The following is a 16,066-nucleotide window of genomic DNA, read 5'->3' on the forward strand; positions in this document are numbered from 1 at the left end:
AGCTTAACATTCAAGTTGAACTGCAAAGCTTACAAGAGGCACAAATTAAACTGTATCAAGTGATACAATCACTTAAATTTTTATCAGATGAAACAACTTATTTGTTATGAAGATTCAAGAGTACAAAAAAGCATGAAAGATAACAGGAAACGTTCACGAGACACAAGTCATAGCATGCAATTAACCCATGAGCCAGATAATACCACTATGTAAAGAAGAAATATGTTTACCTTCTTTGCATCCTTTGTGTTCAAGGTAGGAACGTGGTATGTAACGGAGAAGGTATCACAAAATCCAATTGAGTCCAAGAAACCCAGTTCACTTGTTGTGCCAACAACCATGAGTTTTTTCCCCTGTCAACATGAGTAGGAATGCACATTAGCTACAGAAAGATTTATGCAGCTTCAAAATTATTAATTACTAACATTTCAAACTTTTGATTGGCGATATTGACCATGTGGAGATGAACTATCAGAACTTAAAGGAAACATATATCTAGCCTCAATTGCAGAAAAAAAACAAACATTAAAACATCCAGATACCCAAGTTGTTGAAGATTGAAAACTAAATTCTCAGCTAGCACAAACAATTTGAATTAATTACTAGCTTCCACAAGCAAGAGAGAAATTTAACAAGGAGATTGTCAATCTTTATATTGCATTAAGGTGTAAAATATTATCAAACTGTCATGACATTTTGGATATCAGATGATAGATTTTGGTTAGCCCACTGGCAAGTAAAGTAGCACGGCAGTATATCTTCACCCACCCACTGAATCCAGATCTAGTCTTGTCAGTTTTTTCTTTTGACATCCTAATAGATATGCTTCAGAAAGGAACTGAAAGAAAAGGATGAACAGAAACCTTTGGAGGAAGCCGTTTGAGCAAAACCAGTAGCGTCTGAGAAATCAAGTTTGAAAAACGAGGACCAATTGCTACATACTCTAATAATCTGGATTAATGAACAAGGAAACAATCAGTATTATTCATTCAGGAGGAATTCCTGGAAAGGATGATCAAATAAAATCACAAATCTTACCTCTCAATGTCATCAAGAACTATGACACTCAAGGGTGACCTGTATGCATCCTCAAAAACCTGTAGGAAATATTATAAAAAAAAACTTTAGACCATAGAATTTCCGTGATACAGGCAACTAGCTAGGGAGATACAGAAAAGACTATTATATCAATGTTGTTTATGCAGGGAAGATAATGGGAAGTCAAAAGCATGTATTGATTTTGACTTCACAAATCCTTACTTGCAAGATCAGTAACTGTTAGGTTTCTGGGTATGAAACCTAACTGTCTCACAGCACACACTCACACAATAGCACCCAAATGGTAAGAAAAGAATGAAAATATGTATTCACATCAACCAATGTCATGTACAACCAGTAACTGGGAGCATAATCCCCCTCCACAGGATCAAGGTTCCTGTCTATACAATTGATATCAAAAACTCCTCCTCTACCAGACCCTCCCTTGCCTTCTTATAAAGGCAGCCCACTTCTAACTACCCAACAACAATTAATTCCTAAACTGAACAATTAATTCTTCAACTGTTTTCTCTCTCCTGCACACCTAATACCCATTATAACCTATCATATTAAATCCTATCATTACACCCTGCTGCAAAACAACCTTGTCCTCAAGGTTGGTACAGTAATGCTTGTTCCCATGGCTCATCTTCATCATAGGAAGGGAACCCACTGGCTGCTGCCCCCAATTCAGGTCTGGAGGCTTGGGTGGTGGTCTATATGAAAGAATTGTTGACTCCTTTAAGAGTTCTTTTTTCCAGAATTCCCATGGACCCTATGATTCTTCTATATTGCCTTCTGACCTGGTGACCACTTACATGGGCCTGGATTTTAACTCTTTTCTGATGAATGATCAAGAATTCTTTTCTCTTCTTCCACCCCCAAAACCTTTTTTGTATTTTTATAGCAGTACTGGCGAAGCCCTCTCCTTGCCCAAATTTGTTCATCCTAGAAGCTAAAAAGGAAAGAACTTGTTGATCTGACCATCCAATTCCTTCATCATCATCATGTTGAGCTAACTGTTTCCTCTGAATGTTAAATTGCAGCCCTGCAAAGAAATATCTCTGCCATTGGTCTTCTAGTGTTTTATATGTTTGTGACAACCATATTTTTTCCCCACTCAAGACAGCTGCATCTTCTACTTTATTTCCAGCCATCATACTCACCCTGTTCCCACCATATTCTGCTTTCTTTCCTCTGTCTTCACCCTTCTTCACTGTTTTATCATACACATCACAACCTACCCCACTATCTCTCCTAGAAACGGCAGCTTCTGCCACTTCCTGGGCAGCAACACAAACAATGCCTCCATCACAGTTTTTGTCTTCTGCACTGATATCTCTTTCTCTTTCCTTCCCAGAAAGAGCAGCTTTTGCCACTTCCTGGGCAGCAACACCAACAACTTTCTCATCAGCAGCTTCTGTGATTTTTGCAGTTTGGCCTAACTTTTCAAAAACAAAACCTCTATCTCTTTTTCGAACCCCATTATCAATGCCTCTTTCAGCCCTTTCCAAGAAAGGTTCTTGGTTTTATTTTTCCAGGCCCTGAACCAATAAATTGTGCCTCCCTCCATGCAGCTGTAAGCCAACCTGAGCCTCTCCTTCTCTGTGTTATTTTGGGTATCAAAAAACTTCTCAACTTGAGAGATCCATCCCAACGGGTCCAACCCCTCAAACCTGGGCAATTCTACCCGCTGCCTCCAATTCTGCTGCCCTTTGCCCCTGTCTTCCTCCAGCTCTTCCTCTGAACCATCTTTCTTTCCTCTCATGATAGCTTTCTCACTTCTTTCTGAGCCCATTATGTGAATCTTGATTTCCTGCAACATTTCTTTTATTTCTTGGATATCTCTCCTCCATTCTGCCATCCCCATTTTCTGTTCACTGACCCTTCTCTCCAAGGTATTGTCTCTTCCTTCCATGCTTCCACCCTTTCTTGATCACTTCTTGATCCCTTCTTGATCCGGCAGTCCCCTCCTAAGCGGAGCAACTTCTTGATCCTTCACCCGACTTTGATCCGGCAGGTCGGACCAAATTGTTAGGTTTCTGGTTATGAAACCTAACTGTCTCACAGCACACACTCACCAATAGCACCCAAATGGTAAGAAAAGAATGAAAATATGTATTCACATCAACCAATGTCATGTACAACCAGTAACTGGGAGCATAATCCCCCTCCACAGGATCAAGGTTCCTGTCTATACAATTGATATCAAAAACTCCTCCTCTACCAGACCCTCCCTTGCCTTCTTATAAAGGCAGCCCACTTCTAACTACCCAACAACAATTAATTCCTAAACTGAACAATTAATTCTTCAACTGTTTTCTCTCTCCTGCACACCTAATACCCATTATAACCTATCATATTAAATCCTATCAGTAACAGTCTTCGGAAACTGTATACACTATCAACTCAGTAGATTCAAAAGGCTCAAAAAGTATTAGTTATGACAAACCTTGATAATCTGTGCACATTTGGTGCTCTCATGTAGACCAATCATTGTTTCAGCTGAAACCTACCCAATCACAGAAGATGAATTACAGGTGGCCATAATTATAGTCAAAATACAATGCCGATTTCTTGAGAAAAATATCTAAAGATAAATGAACTTACTATCTTGACATACGGGAAATCACTGTCAATACCAACAGTAGCTGCTAGTGCAGTTTTACCACTGTGAGAACAAAGTAAGTTAGAAACATTGTATAATAAAGATCAGATTAAGATGAACAATGATATATCACTTACCTGCCACGGGATCCTTCCAGGAGACAAGTGACAAGTGGGCTTCCTTTACTCACTTTAACTTGCTCCACAAGTAGCATTGCTCTTTGGTAAATGTGTTTATGACGATCACCACACTCCACCATGCCATGTAGTCTATAAATCAAATATCATAAAAATATGTTAACAATAACACAGCAAATTTGTTGGTTTCCACAATACTTCCAATAAACTTAGATTTCAATTATACCACATTCTTCATAAAACTAAATAATTACTTTTGAAAACAAGTAAAACATTATAAATCAGCATTAATTACAAAAACATTACAAAATTATTTGCGAATAACTATCCAGAAGCGAACTCACAAAATCTGCATTAATTTACTTATGGTCTTTGGGAAAATAGCTAAATTAAGTGCTTAAATAAGTTCTTATCATGTAATGCTCACATAAAAGTTGTATTCATGGTCGACGAGCAAATAAAGTTAAAGTGATTTCATTTAAAGTTATAAATTGATTTCACTAGGTATCCTGGAGAGCTTATTGAAATAAGTTTAACTACATGTTGGATTCCTAAAATTAAATCCGCATCTGTTTTAGAGCCACTTTCACAATTTTAGTGGATTTGATGCAGAAAAGTAAAGGAATACACATTTATGATGTCAATCCAAATACACTGTAAAACAACTTTTGCACATATCTATAGTTATTTTCATATGCTCTCCCAAATACTTATATTTATCAAGGGACATAACCTTTTTTATGCTTCACTTTATTTCAGGTGGATAAGAGGATACATAGCCTTTTTGCTATAATAATGGAGGCAAAAGTAGTGATAACCATGTAACTGAGTGTTTGTCGCCAGATCAGCTATAGAATATGTTAGTGTCTGCTGTACTTGTTGCTTACGGTTAGATATTGTAACTTTGGCATTTCTATCAGCCTATTTCAGGATATACACAACTATGGCTATCAAGTAATTAGGATATCTATAATTGTTCCTTTATTTTAGTATATAACATAGACTTCATTACATAATCCACAGGTACTTTTCAAACAAAATCCTGGCAGGTAATTGATAAGTTTGATACCGTTTATAAAAGAAGTAGTAAGTAAATTTGTAATTACATAACTGTAGCATACTATTATAAATAGTCGCATCAGGAGGTGAGAAGGGAGTTTTTTTGGGGCTTTTGGAGGAAAAGGGGAACTAGGAGAGTTAGGGTCCTCTCGAAAGACCTTTGTTTTCTGGTATACTTTGTTGTTGTGTTCTGTTCCTAATAAAACATTCAAGAATCTAGGTATTTTTTGTAATTCTGGGTGTTCTATCAGTAATACACAGATTCTTTTAAACGGAATAGGCACCAAATAAGTACTGCCCATGTCTGCGCCACCATTGTCATTCCTAACCCCACCAAAGATGTTTGATCCACCTCTCATACATTCCTTACAAGTGCAGCACCATTTGTTGCCTCCTCCTGCTTTGGCAACACCACTTAATGTTGGGAACATTTTTGACTCACCTTTACCTCCAATTCTTGACCTCTTTGGCCCTTCCATCAAAGATTGATTTTCCAAATCCTCTTCAAAATGGTGTTTGCTCAACTTGTAATCCTTCAACCCTATATGACACTTTTATAATCATTTGTCCCCTTCTCATCATATATTCTTTTCGCTTTGTCATTTGTTCCTATTCCTAAAATTATAGGTGAAGTTTTCAATCACCTTAGTTGGAAGCAAGCAATATCTGATGACATTTGTGCACCCTAGAGCAAAGGTACTTGGGACCTTGTTCCCCTTCCTTTAGAAAAACCCTTGGTTGGCTGTAGACTAGTTTTCACTATTAAAGGTGGCCCACCGATAGAAACAATTGATCCCCTGAAGGCCCATTTGGTAGCCAAAGGTTCTATATAGGTATTACTTTGACATTAATTCCCCTTTAGTAAAAATGTATTTTCTCAAGTTGTTTTTGTTTATTGATGTTATTTCTTTATAGTACCAATTAGAGATCTCATATTGATTAAAAATATGGTCAAATGATATATATATATATATATATATATATATATATATATATATATAAGTATCACTTTGACATTTTTTTCCCTTTAGTGAAAATGTATTTTCTCAAGTTATTTTTGTCTATTGATGTTATTCGTTATAGTACAAATTAGACATCTCATATCGACTAAAAATATGGTCAAATTAATATATATATATATATATATATATATATATATATATATATATATATATATATATATATATATATATATATATATATGATATAATATGATCTCACTAAAGTTATACAGAGCAACCTCCTTGCGTTATTGCTCATGTGATTCTCTAAGATTATTATTAGTATATCATCTTTACAAATTTCTATATGGCCTCAAGAATTCCATTAGGGCATGGTTTGGTAAATTCAGTACCATGGTTCAACAATTTATCATGACTAAGAATGAGGCTGACCATTCAATCTTCTACTGCCATTCCATTGTGAGATGTATCTACTTGGTGGTATATTATGTTGACAGCAATGCTATAACTTGTTACAGGTAGATCACCAGCATCACAAATTAGAGGAACACCAATGTCAATACTTTCAAACAAAAGATTTTGGTAGATTCTGTTATTTCTTGAGGATTTAAGCTACACAGTCAAAGAGGGATATTGTCATCCCTTAAAGGTAGATGCAATTTTAGAGGAAACAAGACTGATTAATGCTAAGCCTGTTCACAATTCCATGAATCCAAATTCCAAACTTCTACCAGGTTAGAGGAGCCACTTCAAGACATAGAGAAGCACAAGCAACTGGTTGAGAAACCAAATTACCTCATTGTCACCCAACCAGATATCTCCTTTAACATCAATGAGGTAAGTCAATTTCATAACTCTCCTTGTGCAGAACACTAGGATGTAGTCATCCGTATTCTAAAATATATCAAAGAAGTTCTAGGAAAAGGTCTCTTGTATGAATACAAAGTGCAAACTTGTGTTATGGGATATTCAAACGCAGATTAGACTGGCTATCTAGCTAATAATGATCCACCTTCGGATAATGTATTTTTATTGCTGAGAAGATGGTTCTGGGAAAATAATTAACAGAACATTGTTGCAAGGCCCTGTACAAAAGTGGAGCATCAAGCTGTGACTTCAACCACTTGTGGACCATTTTGGTTTAAACAATTGGTCATTAGTCAAAGAACCAAAGTTTGGGGAGGTTATCCAAATGATGCTCATTTGTGTCAATCAGGTTATGCCTTGCGTATTGCTTCAAATTTGGTGGTCTGAGAGAGGACTAAGCATTTCGAGGTATTTTCACAGTCACTTCATTAAAAGAGAAGATTTTATCACAAGACATCATTAATTTTATCAATTCCAATAATTGACTGATATCTTCACATAGTGTATGAGGGATCCTCAAATTCATATCTATGTAACTAGCTTGATGCATGTGATTAGTATGCTCTAGCATGAGAGTGTTAGATATTTAGAGATATTGCATCTTGGGCTTTTAGTCATAGGCCTATTCTAGGATCTACTTAATTCCAGTAATCATGCAATTAGGATATATATATTTATTCCTACAGAGTTAGTCAGAATAGGAGTTCCTTTGAACTTCTAGGATGTAGTCTGTTGTAACATATCAGTAGCTCTTTATGTGATGCACCATGAAGTATTCAACCTAGACTGCCTAAATTTTATGTAAATTTATAAAATGATAATGAGCAAAGAGTAAATAAAATGAAAAGGCTTAACTTATTTCCAACAAACTTTCATCCTTGCGAGTAGAAGTAGTACCTGCATCTTTCAAGATCATCGGTTGAAGCACCAAATGCCGGAATAACTTCTTGGAGTGCATTCAAAAAGTCTTCCATTGTAACCTTAATGTTCTCTTCCTCCACTTGCTTAGTGAGATCATCTAGACTTAATTGTCTATTTAAAGCATATGACACGGCACTTTTCACAACACCTTCAAGTTCTGCACCACTGTAGTTTTTTGTTCGAGCAGCTGCACAAGACAAGAAAAGTAAACCCAGAGTAAGCATCCCAAGAATCCAAACCATGTGGATTTAGATAATTTTATTTTTCCAATTTCTGTTAAAAATAAAAATAATCTTGCCATCAGTATTTGCAAATTCTACATTGGCATGACCAAAATAACGGACTACAAAAAATATCTTTCTGAGTATCTTATTCGCACTTCAACCATTAATTATATCATGTTACAAACTCAAACCATTAACCAAAAAAGTGTTGGTAATTTTCAAATAAAGGAGTTATCACAAAGACAAGAATGTATTTATGGTTCTGCAAATCTCTTTGCCTCTTGAGAAGATGTTTGTTATACTCCGAAAACCAAATAGCTAATTAGATATAGGAGAATTGGTTCTAGAGTATTTTTAAGATTAATAATGATTCAATATTATAAATTCAATTCTTGTTTTCTGATTATTTAACTAAAAAACTTATTTTAACAAAAAAACTGTTTAGTCAGTTCACACTCTTTCACTTTATGCATGAAAAAATAATCTGCCTTAATTTTTTTAATTTAAAAAAAAAACACACAAACTAAGTTTTATATTTGGTAAAAATTAGTATAAAATCAAATTTTAGACAAACTAGTTTTGTTTTCTCTGAACAGACACTGAGACAGTGATCATCTCCACGTTAGACACACGACTAAATATGTAAAAAGTAAATGTACACCTCACATTGTTGTCACAATTCTTAAATATAATGTGTAGGTCAGTGTTAGTGCTGCGTTCAGCTTGTCCATGCTTAGGTGATTTCAAAACCAATTCAAACAAATAACTTTACAAATTGCTTGGAACTAAAACAGACGTGAAATAGTCTTTAATTTGCCAGACTTCCCTCCTGGTTTCATATGATAAAACTACCAAATAAAAGGGTTTATGGTAAATCATGAATAATATCCTTCAATGAATAAAGCATGTGCTAATGCAAACAAGCACAATAAGAAAGCTTTTATTACTTTCATTTAATCCAAAAAGTAAACTTATACATCTGTAAGACAAGACTAGGCATCACAGAACACATACCAAGCTCTTGAAGGTTCACATCAGGAGCTAGAAAAGAATTCTCTTTCATTTTGTTGGTGTGAATTTGAAGAATTTGTAGTCGACCATTTTCATCAGGAAGGCTTATCTCAACCTGGACTTCCAATCTCCCCGGTCTACATGACACAAGTAAATGATAAATGACTAAAAGATGAGAGCCACTTATGCAGATAGCTACCATACAAACCAATTACAGGAGTCAAGATTAAGCATTAGAATTGAGCACATGAATAGGCAGGTTGAAGTATTTGTTATTAATGACACAGTAGCTAGAAATAGAACAAAGCTGCTAGGTCAATACAAATGCAAAGTATCATGCCAAGGAAGCAGCAACCAATGAACTTGGGGTTAAAGCAATAGCTTTAACAGCTCAAGTTGTGAGACATTAAGGTAATGAAAATGATGTGTGACAACTTAACAGCATTTACTTCTTGCTTCTAACCCAATCTTTCATGAAAGGACAAGACACAAAGCGATTCACTATATTTAGTCAAAGTATTTTTTTTTAAAAGGCAAGTTCATTACTAAATTTGTAAACTCCAACAACTAGTTAGCTGTTATACTTATTGAATGTCTTACAAGGTATTAGTTTGACTTTAGTACATATGACATACATCCTTCAACTTGAGGGAGAATGTTAGCTTAGCATTGAGTGACTGTATTAATCACGAGTATAGATAGCAATATTAGCTAATACTGGCCCAAAGTTTACTGCCGCTGATTACCCTTAATTTAGGACATTATTCCTCTTCTAATTAATATCATAAATAATACAAATATATATGTGTGTAAACTCTTCAAATTCTATAACAAGCAATCAGAGTGGCAGTAGATTGGATCACAACTATTGATATATAATTTTGACTGTCAACATTTATATTTTCTTGGGGAAGTAAATTCAAAGAGCATAACAGGGGAAGAAGATATGAAGACCTTAAGAGAGCTTCATCAAGCATATCCTTTCTGTTAGTCATTCCAATAAGCAAAACATTATTGAGTGACTCCACACCATCTATCTGTAAACCAAGCAGATTGTCTTAGAATTTCTGATATGACTACTATAGAAACAGTGACTACTATAGAAACAGTATCTCTTCTATCAATAAAAGCATTCAAAAACTTTACTGACCTTAGTCAGAAGCTGATTTACTATGCTGTCATGAACTCCAGTACCATCCCGAGTTGAACCCCTTGACTGCGCATGAAAAGAAACAGAGTGATTATAGTACCACACAAATCAACATATACGATGCTCATGAACATGATTACTCAAGAAACTACATGCACCCCAGATTTAAATGTTGTCATGTTCCCCTTTAATCATACTTGTGCACTTTGTCGTATAAACCAAGATAAACATACATTTTCCACTAGTTAGGTACACCAAGACAAAATGAATATAAAAATAAACATTGATAAGTGACCACAATCAAGTTAGTTTAAGGTATCGTATAAAGATATTCCACCAGTTATTGCAAACTCAGTTGTTGCTGATTAACTGTTATTGATAAACTCGCAATAGCAATGCAGTAGATGATTGATGTTGAACTAAAGTTAAAAAACCTTATACCTTGCAAATAGCATCAATTTCATCAAAGATTATAACATGCAAATCACTTTCATCCCCTGGAAAACAGTGAACAAATAAAGTGAATTATTTGAAAATTTAACTTAAGAAATATACAATGGGATAATATATCCATCACCTCGGGTCCTCTGATCCTGTTCGGCGTCAGCAAAAAGGTCTCTCACATTCTTTTCAGTTTCCCCAACAAATTTGCTCAAAACTTCAGGACCATTTACAATCTAATACAAGACATAGAAAAGAAAAATTAAGACAGCAAAATATAATTTACCAACCTACAGGTATCACGCTCAGATTTTGAAGCTATTCAATAAAGTCAATTACTTAAAGAATCGATCACAGGACATAGTAAAAATGTCACAAAATGTAGTAAGAAGAGAAGGAAAAAATGAAGCATGAGAACATTTAATATGTTTGGAGAAAGTTACAAATACTCCGATAAAAGTCACAAGTTACGTCCATAAGAATAAAGGAGATGATTGCAGGACAGGCAGTAAGATTCAAATTCAATATTGTCAAATCAAGTCCAGATTCCTTATCCATGATAACACATGAAAACAGCCATTTAGTCTAATTTTAAGAAATAAGAAGATAGTAGAACCATGAAAATAAAAGCATATTCCTAGGCAATTCCTAGCCCACTATTAACAATAATTAGGAGACTATTAATTCAAAGAAATTACAATTATAAGATCTTTATACTGTAGCTGATTGCATACATAATAATTTTATATAGATGTACTTGTTCAAATTTCTCACAAGAATAAGGAGTAATTTCCAAACCTTTGGTTCCTTCCCATTCAAAATTTTTCCAATTTGACGTGCCATAAGTGTCTTTCCAGTTCCAGGAGGCCCATAAAGAAGCATGCCCTTCACATGCTTGATTCCTAATCTGAAAGTTCAAAGGCGTTCAAGTAAGAACATGATATACGACATAAGCAACACATTAATGAATCACAGTATATTAAGTATTACTTAGATGTCACATGGGGAGGGAAAACACGAGAGGCAAAAGCTCTTCGAAATATATCTGCAAATTCTGCACTCAAGCCACCAATACCCAGTGACTGAAGGTTAAATTCTTTCTGCTTGAAAATGTTGCTAGTTGCCCCCTCCCGTTGGTTGACAATCTGCAAAGCACAACATAAACCGGTAAATACAAGGATAATTACAACCAATAGAGCACAGTTAAGAGTCCTCATACACTTAGCAATGTATTCACTATTATCTTACCTAGATTATATAAAATAATAACCAATACGAAGTAAGGGATTAGCTTTCTAAATGAAAAATACAGAAGATATTACAAAAAACCAAGTAAATATTCAGAATTAACATCAACATTAGCTGAAAATTCAATAAATCCCAATCAGTGAAGTCTATGTAACTAAACAATGAATAACTATTTGCATCTTCATGGCTTTTACAATTTTCCTGTAGATAAGCTGATCTGAACTTTGGGGTGTCAAAACTGTTTGGCTGCTAAATTTGTTGCTGCTCTCAGCTTTTTATGGTGAGGCATCTATAAAAATAGACAGACAGGAGTGAGCTTTGATAGGCTTGAGATGTGATCTCATTAAGGCAGTTCTCCAACAGAATCTCTTTTTACAGCACAACTACAATACTGATTCTGCATTTTGGTCTTGGGAAGCATAGATCTTGATATTTACTTGAGGTTAGAATTTAAGGTACTTGATTAGCTCTGTGTGAGTAATTTACATGAAACTTATTTGAAATGTGAGATTTTTGTTCCATCATTGTGATTTACATTTGAAGTTAAAGGTTTGTTAACTTCTTTACTGATCAAGCATCAAAGGATAGCTAAGTGTATATGATTAATGAGTATTCAATATTAGCTGTAGTCTTAGTAGTAGGTGATTTCCTACACTGTAACTGCATCTCAATTTGTTACAGTTTTAGTTACAAGTCACATCAGTGTTGAGTTAGCACTGTAGATAGCTTCCTCAAGGCGTTTCTCAAATTCATGGCACCATAAATATGTACTCCTCACTTTTTCTTAGGAATAATAAGTATTTCACTTTTGTTCATTTTCTCTAAATATACCAAATCTATTATGACCAGAACAAGATATATAGATGTCAAAAGCAAAATAGGAAACTCACCTTAATTCCACTATCACGTGATGTTTCAAAAACAATGTACGTGTCATCAGAAATCATCCCTCTTTCAAGAGAATTGGACTTTTGTTGGCCTTCAACAGTAGCTTGACTGACAGTAAAGCTATAGTTATTTCCATGGTACTCAAATAACACTTTTTGCCCCACAGTCATAACCTGTACAAAATAATGCAGATTAACAAATTGAACCAGAGTATAGAACACCAAACAAAATGAATGTTCAAGAAAGAGAGAATATAGAGACCCAGGATAAAGAATGTTCCCAAGCCTCCTAAGAATTAAAAAACAATTTAATAAGCTGTGGAAATAGTGTAAGATACGAGAAAGCTTACAACCAGAAAAACATGCACGAGATATCAGACAAAATAGATATGGGCAAGCTGATGGACTTTAGAAAAAGTGTCAATTTTCAGCCAACTATACAGTATACACAAAAAATATATCATGACTGGAGGAAATTACAACGACAGAACACCCTCCTTTCCCTACTACCTCGACCCACCCCTATCTTCCCTTAATAGAAAACTATTCTCCTACAATAAAAAAAAAATAAACCAAACAAGATCCACGCATTACTAATAAAGGAAAGGCTTCGTTATAGTGAACAACTAAGTATTATATGCATTAACTTTCTGGGAAATGATAAACACTTATTTATGTAAATAATAACAAAAGAAGCCATTCAACAACTACAAAACATTTTCCTTTCCCCTGTCCAACGGTAATCAGTCTAGACAATAAGTTTTTGAAATAACACTCTGCCATTAGTATCATTAACCTCTAGCAACCATAACGTGCGTTTTCAAGTGTTATAATCAGAAAAGACAATCAAAAAGTAACAAATCAATGATAACTAAAACACCACCATTATTAACCAAGTTAAAGGCGCAAATAACCATGAAAAGACCCTACCTGGTTTGAAAATCTCTTCCGGAGTTGCTTAGCCAGTAGAACAGCATCAATCTACAAGACAAAGAAACAGCAACCATTTTAATACCACACCACCCTAATCAGCAACAAATTAAAGACAACAAAACGAGCACTTTTTTCAAAATCAACATGCCTGCTCACTCTTATTCCCCTTTTTAACAAATTCCAAATCAATGGTAAGCAGTGCGAGGTTGAAGTCGTCGGGAGGCATAAATCTTAAGCAACAGCGAAAAAAATCAAATCAGAAGAAACTAACAGAAAAAAAGAGAGTCAATAATCGTCAATACTTAAACACCAATCTGAAAAACACAAATTAAAGCGAACTAACCGGGTCAATTGTACGGAATCACCACTAGAAACTTTGGCACACCGCCGTTGAATGGAGTTCAACCCAATCTGGTCGCTGCCTATGTTGTCATGAGCAGTATCTCTCGGTTAAGGCCACAAAAGAATCATTAATCTAATTAATCCACGAAATAACATCCACCATTCGGCATTGGCATAATTAATAACAGAAAATTAACAAGTAACCAATTCAACTCAATGCAATCGTGGAACACAATAATTAAATTAAATTAAAGAAAAAAAAATAAAGTACAATAGATTGAAGAAAAAAAGGATATGAGAGAGACAGGACGAAGGAATCGGCGACGGTGGCGAGGTAGAGGTTTTTGTGACCGGGGACAGCGAAGTTGCGAAGATCGGAGGGGGAACAGTAGGCGAGGTTGGTGAGAACGAGGTCGCTGGAGGGCGTGTTGGTGACTCTCATCTTGAACGGAGCGGAAGACGATGAACCGAACATACTCGCAATTTTTATCTTCACGCGGATCTTGCTCTGCTCTTGTTGCACCTGCAGATCAAACCGCAATGGGAATGGCGCGGGAGAGCTATGCCACAAACAGCTATGCTATGCTATGAAATGTTAATGCCAAACGTTCCTCTGTTTCTCTTCTTCTCTTTCTATGACCTCACCGTAAAAAATAAACTTGCAAGTTAAGCAATGAATTTTCTTACAATTTACTTTCAATACAAAATTCTTCTTTTGCCAAATAATCTATAGTTCTGTTCTAAAAATACTTCATAAACACCAACAATTGCTTTTGTTTTGTACATTCTTCATACTTCATATAATTTTATTATTATTTCACAAATGTTGACACATCGAGCATATATTTATACTTGTACAAACAATTTTTATGATATAACTATTTTCAGTTCACACTCCTTATTACAATATAACTATTTTAATTGTTCTTAGTGTCTTTTTAATTAGGTTGTTTTACTTTTTAATTGATTAAAATATTTTTATTATTTATCATTATTTTAAATTAAAATTGTTATTGCTTTCAAGATGAATTTCTATGGAATTTACTAATGTTTTAAAATTAAATCGAATCAAACCAACTTTTAACAACTTGTTTTACATCAATTTTGCGAATTTTATAAATTCAGCTTTTTGCTTTTTTAATTTATTACATATAATATTTTCTATTAAAACTTGTCTATTTACCATAATTCGAAAACGTTATACAATGAAAATATAGCTTTTAACTTGTGAATTTAAATAATAACAATTTAATTAAATAATAAAACTTATTTTGTAATAGGTTTAATCCTTTCAGACATCCCGATTTGTGTAGGGTTGTCTCAAATAGATCCTCGTATTTATTTTTATATCAATTAGGTCCCTATTTTTGTAAAATTGAGTCAATTGGAACCTTGTCGTTAATTTCAATAGACGGCGTTACATTTATTGAGTCGTGGCACGCTGACGAAGCAAATTTTAATGACGTGGATCAAATTCATTTGCACGTGGACCTACAGCTTCTCTCCCCTCCTCCTCCCCCCCTCTCTCTCCCCCGCCTTCGTCTTTCTCATCGATCTTTCCTCCCCCGACGACGACGACCAACTGCTCTCCCTCAAGAAGGACCTCCTCCTCCACCACCACTTCCCCGATCACGCCCTCGTCGCTCTCCTCACCTTTGATGTTGTTTGCGATGGTGCTGTGGCGAAGATGATGGTGGTTCGAGATTGCCGAACTCGCGAAGAGAGACGCGATGAGGATCGCGATTCTGGGTAGCTGTTCTCGCAGTTTTGACGGAGGCTGGTGGCACTGTTTGAAGGTTGACGGTGGTCCGGGGTTGTGCGGCGGTCAGGCAAGGGCTCGCGTGAAGGAGATGGTGGCGAAATGAATTGGGATTCTGGCTTGGAGTTTGATTTCGGCGTTTAGGGTTCGAAGGATTTTTCAGATCGGATTGGGTTTTTGGATATGCAGGTCTGAGATGATGATTGGGAAAATGAATGGTGGCACGGTGATGATGACTTGTGGCTGGCGGTGCGGTGGCATGATGTTGTTTGCAGTGGTGCTGTGGCGAAGATGATGGTGGTTCGAGATTGCCGAACTCGCGAAGAGAGACGCGATGAGGATCGCGATTCTGGGTGGCTGCTCTCGCGGTTTTGATGGAGGCTGGTGGCACTGTTTGAAGGTTGACGGTGGTCCGGGGTTGTGCGGCGGTGATGTTGTCGACGACGCTAGGGAGAAGATGGTAAGGAGACTAGGGTTTC

General features: G+C 35.6%; 1 protein-coding gene across 1 annotated transcript; it reads right to left on the reverse strand.

The window, feature by feature from the left end:
• Nucleotides 1-158: 158 nt before the first annotated feature.
• Nucleotides 159-14,408, reverse strand: LOC148193122 (vesicle-fusing ATPase-like). Its single transcript, XM_088099683.1, has 19 exons — nt 14,125-14,408; nt 13,830-13,925; nt 13,635-13,716; nt 13,484-13,534; nt 12,557-12,727; nt 11,409-11,563; nt 11,217-11,325; nt 10,555-10,654; nt 10,419-10,474; nt 9,978-10,043; nt 9,782-9,864; nt 8,831-8,964; nt 7,569-7,779; nt 3,784-3,915; nt 3,649-3,709; nt 3,491-3,550; nt 1,039-1,097; nt 864-951; nt 159-353 (listed from the first exon to the last, which is right to left on the reverse strand). Exons 1-19 carry the CDS (start codon nt 14,301-14,303, stop codon nt 168-170), a joined length of 2,079 nt encoding a protein of 692 aa, XP_087955809.1. The 5' UTR covers nt 14,304-14,408; the 3' UTR covers nt 159-167.
• Between the last annotated feature and the right edge of the window lie 1,658 nt (nt 14,409-16,066).

This window comes from Vigna umbellata, chromosome 9 (genome assembly GCF_029865625.1).
Source record: "Vigna umbellata cultivar VRB3 chromosome 9, Vumbellata_1.0, whole genome shotgun sequence".
In the NCBI taxonomy this organism is placed as follows: domain Eukaryota; kingdom Viridiplantae; phylum Streptophyta; class Magnoliopsida; order Fabales; family Fabaceae; genus Vigna; species Vigna umbellata.